The sequence below is a fragment of the Photinus pyralis genome, unplaced genomic scaffold, assembly GCF_008802855.1.
Source record: "Photinus pyralis isolate 1611_PpyrPB1 unplaced genomic scaffold, Ppyr1.3 Ppyr1.4_LG1, whole genome shotgun sequence".
NCBI lineage: Eukaryota > Metazoa > Arthropoda > Insecta > Coleoptera > Lampyridae > Photinus > Photinus pyralis.
The window spans coordinates 3,972,921-3,985,850 of NW_022170249.1; the positions used below are offsets into that span (position 1 = coordinate 3,972,921).

At 35.0% G+C, this 12,930-nt stretch overlaps 1 protein-coding gene across 1 annotated transcript; it reads right to left on the reverse strand.

The window, feature by feature from the left end:
• Positions 1-4,049: 4,049 nt before the first annotated feature.
• On the reverse strand, positions 4,050-11,696 carry LOC116160988 (inhibitor of Bruton tyrosine kinase). Its single transcript, XM_031474191.1, has 9 exons — positions 11,566-11,696; positions 11,163-11,510; positions 10,657-11,093; positions 10,250-10,611; positions 8,039-8,468; positions 7,347-7,991; positions 6,019-6,979; positions 5,811-5,971; positions 4,050-5,734 (listed from the first exon to the last, which is right to left on the reverse strand). Exons 2-9 carry the CDS (start codon positions 11,506-11,508, stop codon positions 5,612-5,614), a joined length of 3,465 nt encoding a protein of 1,154 aa, XP_031330051.1. The 5' UTR covers positions 11,509-11,510; positions 11,566-11,696; the 3' UTR covers positions 4,050-5,611.
• Between the last annotated feature and the right edge of the window lie 1,234 nt (positions 11,697-12,930).

A 12,930-nucleotide genomic window follows, 5' to 3' on the forward strand; every position in this document is an offset into this window, starting at 1 on the left:
AGTAAGCTCAGAATGAGCATTTTTTGGTACTATTTCTAAAAAAAATTACTATCTTGGGGGAAATTAAAGTGATAACATAGGCGTTCTACAGGGTTGCCAGATTGCGTAAGGCCGTCTGCCGGACTACATTGCGACCCCCCCCCCCTCCGCCAATGTTTTTTAATCCTACCAGTAACAACTTGTACACCTCCAAATTTAACAATTTTTTTATTTTCAATTGGTATACGTTAACAAATGAAACAAACTATACATTCTTGCAATATAAGTAATATAAGGGTAAATTCATCGCAACGTAATGGTGTTGATTCATCAAGAATCACACACACTTGCACACCGACAGGTGGTTACTAGGTGCTTAAAAAGGAATCGTTTGACCTATTTGAAAAGTATTGAATTGAAATTTATTGCTCTGCTGGAGTTATAGTAGCGCCTGCCGGGGGCCGGAGAGCACGATGTAAAACCTGAGACTCCGGCTGAATGCCTGACATCTGGCAACCCTGGCGTTCTATTATTGTGATACAATCCGCTCTTGGAGATCCTTCACTTTTGTGCAATGTGCACATATGTGACCTTCAATGCATGTAAGAGTAATAATATGACTTAATTACGAGGGCCGTTTTTTTTCAACCTTCCCCACCACAACATATGTCACTGCCGAGTTCAAGTAGCCAGCTTGTGCTGAGCTGCAGTCGCATAAACATTGCCGCGTCTATTGATTCTCCGCCAAGTTGAGAAGTGTTATTCGTTTCTTGCAAGCAGAAGGAAATAGTGCAGCAGAAATCCATCGGAGAATATGCCGCGTTTACGCAGAAAACATTATGAGTGATGGTGTTGTACGGGAATGATGCCCTAAGTTTAAAGATGGCCGAACTGACGTGCATGATGAAGGAGGTCAAGGACGCAAGTCTGTCGTTACAGACATTTTTGAATGAGTTGACAAAGTGGTTAAAGAAAACCGTCGATTCACAATAAGTCCTTTGTCTGTGAAATTTCCAGAAGTGTCAAGATCTTCTCTGCACTCTATTGTTACCGAACATTTAGGCTACAAAAAGACTCATTTCAATTCACTGGCGGTACCATTTTAAGAAGAGGGCATTGGAAAGCTTGTCCACAGGTATACCAATGCCTCAATCTTCATGGTGATTATGTTGAGCAATAAGCATAGTTTACGTACATTTTGGTAATAAAACAATTTTTTCTCTTTACTTGTCTATTATTTATACCCCACCGGAGGTTGAAAAAAAAACGGCCCTCGTATTATTGCAAAAATTTTCATTCAATTCCTTTGGAATAACAAATAATAAATTTAATTATTTATTAAACACATGAACGTTAATTTGTTGTGGCTAGCACAGATAACACCTGCGCACGCGCGATTCTGCCCAATAGCTTTACAGGTCTTCCTTTTTATGTCTAAGAATATCTACCAAATTCGCAATCGTTCCGTAAATGTTTGTTGTATTTAATTATTTAATGCAGGTAGTAATTAATCTTTTTTTATATCGTATTTGTTTATTGTATGCAGCGTTTTTTTTTTAATCAAATTGACTTGATTTAACCGTAACGCAGACTCCCACATTTGATACCGTTATCCTTTTGTTCCGTTTTTGGTGTTGCTTGCTTATTAATTTATGTTTTTGTTTTGATTACAACATGGTTTTGAAAAGAAGTAATATTCATAAAAGTTTTGATCATTTTTTTAATATGTGGCAATGTATACTGATTTGTTTGTTTGTTGTTTGTAAACTAACATTTTCTCCGTGAATGAAGGAGTCACAGGGGTGGCAAAAACTGTAATGAAATGAGTTACGACACCTAATTCCGTGACCGTGTTCCGACATTCAACTGTAGGGTGGAAACCCCGAACGAGGGGCGAGTTACATATCTTGGGGGCAAGATTTTGCTAATAAAAACTCTTCGGTTGAGAATCTATGTGAGATATATGAGTTGCGATTCACTGATATCCACATATTTGTCGTAACATTGAATTTGCCCTACAAGCTCATGTAATTTTCCATCTTGCTCTACAAGTCTACATGTTTTGTTATAATTTTATGTTATGCATTCATATCATTATAAACAATTTATTTTGCTCCACAATTGTACTGATTTGAGGGCTATTTCTGTTTTTACATGGTGAACCACCATTTCCAAAGTTTATTCTTGCAATGTAATTTATTTCGACTAAATTTTCGAGCTTTCACAATCTTAATAATAACGATCATTATTAAACAAACTTCATAATTTCAGTGTTTTATTTTACGATCCCGATCATAGCGTTGTTTACAACTAACGTAAAGGGGCCATGTCTTAGATATTTGATCACGTGCTACTTTTCAAATGTAAGCGGGATCTTGTTTAGTTTTGGAGGGAGCTCCTAAAATGTGGGATTGGAAGCGAGGAGTCGACGAAAACTTCTGGCAAGTGCAGTTGCAGAACACTTGTCATTAACTGCAGTCTTATCTGCAACGACTACCTAGGAGGATGTACCGATGAGGGAAGGTCGGCATAATTGTATAACATTTTTTATTTTTCGCAATTAAAAATTTAACTAATTGTATTTGTTTTTCAGCTTAGATACCCTGTAGTTCCTCAGTATTGACCTAAGCAAAAACGTATAGAAATAATTATAAAAAAATTAATGAAGAAATAATTATAAAGATGTTAATAGTTTTCCAGATACAAGCAGAAAACTGAAAAAAGGACCTTTCACCCCCTCCTTCGACGCCGGTTTACCCCTCACTCTCTGGGACTTTTAGTACGTTCATAGCTGTTCCAACTTTCAAAACTACATGAATTATTCGGTCTGATTATCTTATTTTTACCAGCCAATTGAACTGAAAGTCTGTGATATAATTCTAGTCAGTCATATTGAAGCAGACTTTTATTGTCCTGCAAATAAGCTGTTACAATTAACACAATATACAAAAAATAAAATTTTATATACATTAATAAATAAAACGCATCACACTGCGATACTACTACAACAAGGTTTGTACCAAATATACAGGGTTTTTTTTCATTTTAAGCATTAGGATCTCGGAAACCGTAAGACATAGAGATTCGGTTAAATGAGGAAAGAGTTGTCGTTTTAAGAGCTGATTCAAGATATGCTTTTGTTTTTTTAAAAAAATCAACAGTTTACTAGATATGAGCGAAAAACAGATTTAGTGATTTTTATTTTATCTCTTTTAGAATCGTTAGTATTATAGAAATACAGAAATATGTAAAGAACAAAAATTGTAGATTTTTTTCCACTTAATAAGATACATTTAATAATATTTATTTTTCTTTTATAATTTTCGAGTTATAACCCGAACTTACATTTTTTTAAATGGTAATCATAGTTGGCTGTGACATTTTTAAAAAGTGCATTTTTTTCTGTTTACAATGATACAAGGTTCATTGTACTTATTTTGACAAATAAACATGATACAGAACTGTTTGTATTATTAAGAGTAGTAAAAACAGATTTTACCATGGGAAACATTTTTGTTCTCTTAATTACTGCCTATTATAATATTTAACTTGCAGTTAGTTGTGCGGTGGGGCACCGTTGTGTTGAAACCAGCGTAAATTACGTCGTGTTTCCAAATCTAACCCATCCTACATATCATGAAATTCATTTGGTAGAAAATGAAGATAACATTGGCCTGTCCAATTTTCGTCGTAAATGATATTGTTTTCCATGGCCAACTCTGTTTACTTACCTCTCAATAATACGAAATAATTACTGCAGGGCGTTTATCTATTAAAGTACATTTAGCAAGCCTTATATCGTTATAAAGAGAAAAATTTGTCTTTTTTAAAAATGTCAAAGCCAACTATGACTCCCATTTAAAAAAATTAAAGTTTGTATTATAACTTAGAAATTGTAAGATCTAAAAATAAATTAGTATGTTCATCATGTTAATCATTAAAATGTCTAAAACTTTTATTCGTGTCATTTTCTTGTATTTCTAATAATAACGATTCTACAACAGTTAAATGAGAAATACTAAATCTGTTTTTCGCTCATATCTAGTGAACTGTGGATTGTTGGGCAAAATATACATTATTATTATTATTATCTTAAATAAGCTCTTAAAACGACATCTCTTTCTTCATTTAACCGAATCCGTATGTCTTATGGTTTCTGAGATCCCAATGCTTAAAATGAAAAAAACTCACCCTGTGTATATGTGGTAGGCATTTTGTATCATTCGTCATTTTATAAAACGCGGGCAGATAATAAAATGGATGCGTTAGTGCTCGCATTTTAGAATCTGCTGGTTGCTTTTCAGGCATTTAGTAAGTGACTAAATATTGAATTGCGTGTTGTCGTAGGCATTTGTAAAATCCATCATTTTATAAAACGCAGGCAAACTCATAGACAATGTGATTTGTCTATGGGCAAACTGTAACACAGTGTACTTTTTAGGACTAAGCGATTTAGTTTCCTTCCCCTTCGAAATCAATAAATGGCATCCCTTATGAAGAGGAAGAAACTGCCTCGCACGTCAAATTGTTTCACGAAATGACTAGGCAGTTTATAAAATGGCAACATGTTTAATGTAGGTACTCATTAAGTTTTAAATAAATTAGTTACTAGAATAAAAAGCATCTAAGCTGTTGTAGATGTTTTCTTTAATTTCCATTTTTCACGCACGAGGTTCAAATACACAAATAATCAAACTGTCAATAACCCCAAACACGTAGGAAAAGTAGGTAAGTGACCACGCTTTCAAATTCGTTCCCGAAGTATTTAATTAGATGACTAAAATAAATTCAGTCACTTACTAAATGACTTAATAAATTTAGGCTCTTACTAAATGCCTGAAAAGAGACCGGCAGATTATAAAAAACGAGCTCTAACACATTCATTTAACTATCTGCCCGCGTTTTATAAAATGCCTAGGCATTCTATAAAATGATGAATTATACAAAATGTCTACCACATATTTTGTACAAAATAGGTAAAGTACCTACTTAGAAATAGTAATGCTTAAAGTATTTAAAAAATTAAACTGCAAGTTCTGATCAGCTTTCTGTAAACCAGTTTCGCATCAGACAAATATTGCCTACCTTTCTTTTGAAGTTGGCTCACTGCGACACACGTATATGCATAATTATATGACACAACACAAAATTAAGTTAATTAGGTACTAACACAAAAACAATAAATAAGTAACTTTTAAAGAGCAATGAAAATTCAATACACAAGCCTTAAGTTTACACTATTAGTGAACCTATCTGCTCATTTCAATACATATATCTTCACATTCATTTTATCACAGATAACAGGCATAAGACTCTCAGGCTGGATCCACATGATACGTGATTCACGGACGAGTTGTTAGCACGTGACCATTGAGTTATGAGATTTAGCGATCTTCATTGGTTTTTAACGGTCACGTGGTAACAATGCGTCCGTAAATCACGTATCATGTGGTTCCAGCCTTAGGCTGATCCTAATCCTACGTTACAGAAAACCAATTTGATAGTTTCACATAGCATTATAATAGTTTTCCCATTTCATCTTCTGTATTTATTCATTAAATACACAAAAACCTCTTTAAAAATCACTTCACAGATCTACAGCACATAATGATATTGTAACATAGCCATTACTCTATTTCACCCATACAGGCGACGCAATTAATCCAGTTTGCACTCTCTTAATAGTAATAATTTCATCAGAGATATTGCCAGCATTATAAAATTTGTCTAACTCTTCTATTGCTTTGTCTTCTATCTGGAATGAATAATTATTAGCAAATCAAATACTGCGGCAAGCGTTAATTTATGATAGATACTTAAGGTATACATACTTGAGTGTGAACTAGTAGTTTGGACTTCATCTTGACAAAGTTTTGCTTCTGTTTTCGTTCCTCATCAATAATAGAATGCATTGCAGTGGTAGCATATGAAACTTCTATAGGAGAACTGCTTAATGGAGGAGAAGGTATTTTCCAAGGATTTCTTGGACTTTCTGCAATCAGAATTGGCCATTTTGCGGCGTTCAAGATTGAAACTCACCAGAAAGGTTTATGTTCGCACTAGAAGTGTCTAAACTATGCACGCTACTCTCAGACGACAGTCGTTTTCTTTGTTTCTGAGACAGCTTGGTGATTTTTTGTTTAATTTCTACTTTCTCCACTTTGGAAGACTTGGGCGTGGGCGAAGTCGGGATATAATCTTTAGTTAGTTCTGGAAAGTCCATTGGCGTTATACTTATGGTACGGTGACGTAAAGGTAGTTTAGTATATTCTTGCATAGAATTATCACAATTAACAATCTCCTTTGCCATTTCTAAAGCTTTCAGCCTAGATTTCACTCTACGTATTTCGTAGGTCTCTATAGTCTGCTTTTCCTCAATATTTTCCAATTCGATTTTCTCAGGCGAACTAAAGGTGGGAAAGTGGTCATACTCTTTATTTACAGCAATCTCCTTGGTACTAGTCTTTCTGATTCTTGTTCTTTTCTTTTGTGTTTTAGATGCGTGTTTATCACTAATACTTTCTTCATTGAATGAAATCTCACATATTTTATTTGCTTCAAGTAATACTTCATCGGATGGGGCATAGGAGTATGGAGTAATCACGCGACATTCCATAATGGGGTGAAATGTTGAATAAAAATTTGTAATATCACATAATTCTTCGTCATCTAGAGTTTCTAGACACTTCGATTCTAATATACAGGATAAATTGACACATACAAACTCCATACAGTAATTTTTCAACTGGTTTGCATTATAGATTGTCGCAAACGAGATCATTTGGGCAACATTTTTTAATGTTACAAAAGAAGTTAATGTATGCTCACATATCTCTTTTAGTCTTATTACAAATAACTGATCAGCTAGTATTAACAGCTGGCATATGTGATCAACATCCTCCTTCCTGAGCAATGGCAGTTCGTCGGTGTATAAAAATTCGATTAGTTGTAATAAAATTGCAGATGGAAATGGTAACGTAATGTGTTTAGTACGTGAATCCTAAAAAAAAGAATTTCACACTATATTTATTTTACATTATATGAAGGTCGATATTAAGTTACTAAATATTCAAGTGAAGAAAATTTTTTTGGTTTGTAGGTTGGCAACATAGTTTCAATTTTTTAATTAGTGGTAGAGAAGCGTGCAGTGTGGCAAAATTCACAGCGGAATGTAACTTTTGGGAGCCTGACTCAAAAGACACTCACCGACCCCACATCATGTTAGCCTTGATCCGAAAGTTATTAATTACATGGCCCGGTAGGTACACATAACTTGCAGCTTTTATCCTTAATAGTAATATTGTCAACCAAATCAAATTTAAAACAATGAGTGTACATTTACTACGCATGCAAAATATATTATTTACCTGATTCCATCTCACAGAAAATAAATTGTTGAAGTACTCTAAACGTGCAGACAGGATACAAATATTTGCTTGCATTTCAATCCCATCCTTTGTTTTTAAAACTACATCATGTAAGCCTGGATAAGACATCCGATTAAATTTTCGCAATTCTACCTGTACGTTCGTGTTTTTTACATAAACACAGCCGTCTTCATAGTAAACATTGTTTAACATATTCTGTAACCCTTTTAGACCAAATCTCTTCGCAGCCTCTTGCAATAACCGTACTGGATCTTTTCCGGAACAAACATTTCCAGTGTCTCGCTCACGTTGATCGCACTCACAAGAGTTGATTTCCCATTTACAACTGTTCAGAAGGTCACAGGTACCAGTGTATATAAACATCAAGAGTTGTTGAAAAATTTCGGGTTTTATGTTTACTAATTCTACCACTAGATCTTGGCTTGCGTTCACTACATCGAGTAATTTACCACCGCCCGATGCTATAATGTAACGATGTGCAGGAAAATATCGTTTTGATACCCTAAAAATTACGTCGTTAATAGCATCATCTTCGGCAGTTTCGTGTAAAAACATAAACATGTCTTGCTTCATAACAGAAGGGGAAACCACTGGCGGCCTTTTCACAAAAGTGTTGGGGTTTGCCTACAATCGTTGATCAGAAATTGATTAATTAAAAGCAAAATACTTACCTGCAAAACGGCATAGTTTCGTCCTTTAAAATCACTACTAATCGACAAAGCTCGATGTACGTGATGAATCTTACTCAACTTAATTAGTTGGCCTGAGTCTATAAATTCGTGAAAATCACTCTTCTGAATTTGCAAGTTGTTTTCGATCATTTTTATCTTCCTCGGCTTAACGATCCCCTTGAATGCTTCACCATCATTTGTAACAAATAAAATTTCATTTAGGTTAAAGGTGACTTGACGAATACTCAAGGAACGATTTATGGAATAAATGCATCGAGCGAACTGGGGCGAAGAACTTTGCCATAGATATAAATTGCCGACGTTACTCAATGCGACAATCTTTAGTTCATGATTCGCCTCTGTTAAACTGTTATCCAGCTTTTCATTTAGTTTTCCACCAATGACACTTATGGAAATTAGATTTAATTGGCTGAAAATGAAAAGTTTATAATATCTTTGGGTACATCAATCATTATTTTGGAATACAATAATTTAAAATAACATTCATTTTCCAAAGGAAATGAATTGAAAATGTAGGTAGTACAAAATACTTTATGAAAAACCTTAAAATGTTGACCTACGCATGTGCAACTGTAGTCAATTGTTTATAGTTCTTGGTTTTGTAAATATGTGCCCTACGTATTTTTTTTTTGTATGTTTGTTTTGGAAAATGGTGCTACATTTGCTATTATTCCAAGTGGCTATGTATAAATTTCATTTAAATCCCTCCATATATAAGAAAGTTGGCACTGCGCATGCGCAAAACCAAATTTTGAAACTGGTGTTAAATTTTCTTTTATTGCAAGTGACTATGCATCAAATTTCATTTAAATGCCTCCATGAATAAGAAAGTTGCCACTGCGCATGCGCAGAACCCAATTTAAACTGGCGTTATTTTGATTTTATTCCAAGTGGCTATGTATCAAATTTCATTTAAATCCCTACATACATAAGAAAGTTGTCACTGCGCATGCGCAAAACCAAATTTGGAACTGGTGTTGAATTTTCTTTTATTCCAAGTGGCTAAGCACTGCGCATGCGCAAAACCCAATTTTGAAACTGTTGTTATATTTGCTTTTATTCCAAGTGGCTATGTATCAAATTTTATTTAAATGCCTCCATAAATAAGAAAGTTGGCACTGCGCATGAGCAAAACCGAATTAAAAAAATGGCGCTACATTTGCTTTTATTCCAAGTGGCTATGTATCAAACTTTATTTAAATGCCCAATGGTTATATTTCTTCTTCAAGGGATCGAGGAGGAAAACTATGGTTAAAGTAGTCCCCCTCCACCCCGTACTTTGCTAAGAGGACAAAAAGAAGAGCAATAGTTTGTAGAAAACTGTTTCTTTCGTTGAACCCTTTAATTAGAATACAATGAGAGATAAAATTAATCCCCCCCCCCTCCCGGCCCCGTCGCTCACTGATCTCGAAAGAGTCGCACGGGACAGTTATTATTAGAAAGTGAACACAAAACCTTCCCCATACACTTGGAATAATCTTTAATTGTATTCATCAGGCCTATGTACAATTACAAATTTGTCTCACAAGAGTGATAAAACTTACAAGATGTTATAATATCCGAACGGCTTCGAAAAATTAATAATAAAAGTTAAAAATTAATCGTCCCCGTCAGGGTAAAATAACAAAGTTGATGACTACTTTCGGTATTTGCGGAAGTGGCGCCATCTTGAAAATATTTCCCTTCAATTCATCATGTGCCAAAACCCTTAAAGTTTAGTTTCATTTTCAAATAAGGTTCTCCATATCTCTCTAACTGACGCTTGTCAAGAATGACCCTCTAGATAATACCTCAAACGTAAACGTAAAATACCACATTTTTGGTGGTATGTATGCGAAATATGCTCACTATAGTGTAGTCTTAAAATACGGAGCATTGTTACCAACCTATATGATGAGATCAACTAAAAACGAGACTACTGGTTTTTTGAGTCGGTACAAATTTCTTTTCGGTTTTTTGCCTTGAAGAATATTACTACATTCTCATAACAATCAAGCAAAAAAAATGGACAAACAGAAAACAATAACAAACTGGTTTCCTAATAAAACATAGGTGGTAGGCCCGTATGTCTAGTTTGGTTTTATTATACAATAATAAAACATTTATATACTTTCTTGAAGTAAAAAGAAACATAATCAAGAAAGCAATACAGAAAAGATAACATGCCACAACACACAAACTATTACTTACTTTTTTAAAATTTTCCGACAATGATACTCATGAAGTACATAAATATCACCTTTAGATGTCAAAACGGCAGTAGCCCCGTTACTGACTGCCACCATTTTAATTTTAATATCAACTCCAAATGTGCACGAAACCAATTTTGGAGCAATTATGTATTTGTCACTGGTTTTCTCATGACCCAACTGTCCTGCGTTCAAGCCCCACGTGTATACTGCTGTAGAACCCCACGCTATCGAATGATACTTTGCAGCGCCAACATCTTCGATCGTATCTGGAAGTAGTGGCAAAGGAACTGGTATTAAAGATTTGGTCGGTGGAGGTTGAATTCCTAGTACCCTATAGCTGTTTAGGCCAGTTGTCCAGACCTTGCAAAATTGAGATATATTCAAGTTACGCTGGAAACTACTTACATGTCCAGATTGGGATAAAAATATGCTGTGATCGATAGATATGCTAACTTTCTTACACAATACAGGATTCGCATGGCCACTAGCAGCTAATTTAATTTGCTTAGGCGTTATTACAGTGCCTTCGGATCCTAAGCCCAAACGACCGCCTTGTCCGTGACCACAACCATACACCTTCCCATCTGATGTTAATATTAAGCAATGAAATTTCTCTAGACAAATATGCCCCACAGTGATATTTGGGTACTCCTTGTGAAATGCGTACAGCAATTCCGGATTAACTCGAGTTTCTTGACTTCCGAAGGTATAATTTGTGTTTGAACCCCAAACATAAACCTCGCCGTGCTTAATTTCCCGCAGACCCGATGTTCTCCATGAATCCTTCATTGCATGTTCCAGACTGGTCAATCCATTAAAATCGGTAATTCCAAAATTTGCACCTGAAATGTTCTTAAATTAATCAACACATTAAACAACGTTTTGGCTAAAGTAAAAATCTATCTACAAACCTAATTTTATCAAATGAACAGCAACATCAATTTTCCCATAAAATATGCTTCTGTGCAAAGGAGTGTAACCAGATTCGTAATCTTTTGCATTGATATTGGCGTGTTTGACTTTCAATAGCCATTTAATTACGTTTGATCGTCCACAGGAGGCGGCGATGTGTAATGCAGTCCGGCCCAATCTATCCTTGACGCTTTCACAACGACAGCATAACAGCTGCAAGTATGCGCATATATGGCAGTCTAGCGGTTGCCTTTTCGTTAATGCTCCACAAATAAGATCGGCATGTTGTATAGACTTGCATAGATCTGTGCAATCTCTCTCATCTAATTTTAATAGTTCGGACATACCTATAAATAGAGGAGTAGAACGTTATCGTAAATGCAAAATTATTAATTGCTTTACCTTGGGTGACGAAATAAATGCAATTGGTATGTAATTCCACAATTAAAGTTGAATTTGTTTGAACAAAGATACAAACTTTACGATTTCACAAACTGTCACAACTTTTCACTTTCAACGTAACCGCAAACGTCACATAAATTAGCTCCAATGACGCGGGTAATTGGAACTACGCTGACACCAATGCACTATTCTACAAGGTAAGTACAAATCATTTGTAGCAAAGGCAAGACAGCACCTGCTCCAATGCTCATTATTTGTTTTTACTAGGTATTACATCGCCTCCTGGGCTTGTTTTTTAAAAATATTGTTCAACATTTTTTGACTAACTGAAAGCGCACACTTATAGATACATGGTCCATAGAAAAGGTTATAAACCGCTATAATAAAATAAATACAATTGGTTTAAACTACAGTGACTGTATTAGGACAGTGGCTACAACCATAATTTACGCTTACACTATGCTACAACTTATTATAATCTGCCATTTTGGGACTAAAAAATTGTTTGATTGTAGGATCAATATACCTTGTCATGTCAAATTGTGACAGTATAATAATAAATGTCAGAGTCATTAAAAGATTCTCTTTCAAAGCTAACGGGCCAGAAATGATCGTTTAAAACTTTGCAGAACGCGCTATGAGGAAACGACTGCTTCTCAAATTGAAAAATATATGGAAAACGGTATAATAAATATAAAATATAGTGCAATATCCTAAGGGTACGTTCCACTTAACGCCCGTAACGATCACGACCGCGACCGCACTTTTGTCGTTCCACTAGCTTAGAGGCGTTGTGGGCGAAACCTTTAAGTGGAACGCTTTTGAGTACGGTGTGACGTCACGCGTGAGTGAACAGTTTTCCAACATGGACGCCGTTGAGGAGATCGTAATGCGTAAAGGATACAAAGTGGGGTGGATTATGAATTCAAAAGTCACATTAAGTTAGTAAATATTTTTTTATTTTTCGGTACCAATTATTGACTACTTCTTCGCTTTACACAAGATATTGCTTCTTGTTAATAAAATATTGAAGACGACTTTTGAATTTCTATCATAAATGCTGCGGCCATACTTAATACGATGATAATGAACACTTCTCCCCAGAATCTCTTGTGGGAATGCTGCTTCGAAAACAATTTCTCTTCTTCATTCATTCATTCTCATTCGCATTCCCTGGTAAAGCACTTTGCAGCAAACTAGTTGCAAATCTAAGATCTACAGTAAAGAAAATTGTGTTAAAGCAGAATTTTCCTTAAAAAAATAACTTTAACATTGAGGAATCAGCATATATACTTACCAGTTTGTGCATGTAGAACATCCATAGTGTAATGTCCACCACAAGGTTACGTTCTGAAACACGTAATT

Excerpts from the sequence above, each read along its gene's own strand:
- LOC116160988 (XM_031474191.1), bottom strand. The coding sequence starts at position 11,508 with ATGTCCGAACTATTAAAATTAGATGAGAGAGATTGCACAGATCTATGC. Across the intron at positions 7,992-8,038 it reads GAAACTATGCCGTTTTGCAG|GCAAACCCCAACACTTTTGT; the intron begins GTAAGTATTTTG and ends CAACGATTGTAG. Across the intron at positions 5,972-6,018 it reads TGCGAACATAAACCTTTCTG|AAAGTCCAAGAAATCCTTGG; the intron begins GTGAGTTTCAAT and ends TTCTGATTGCAG.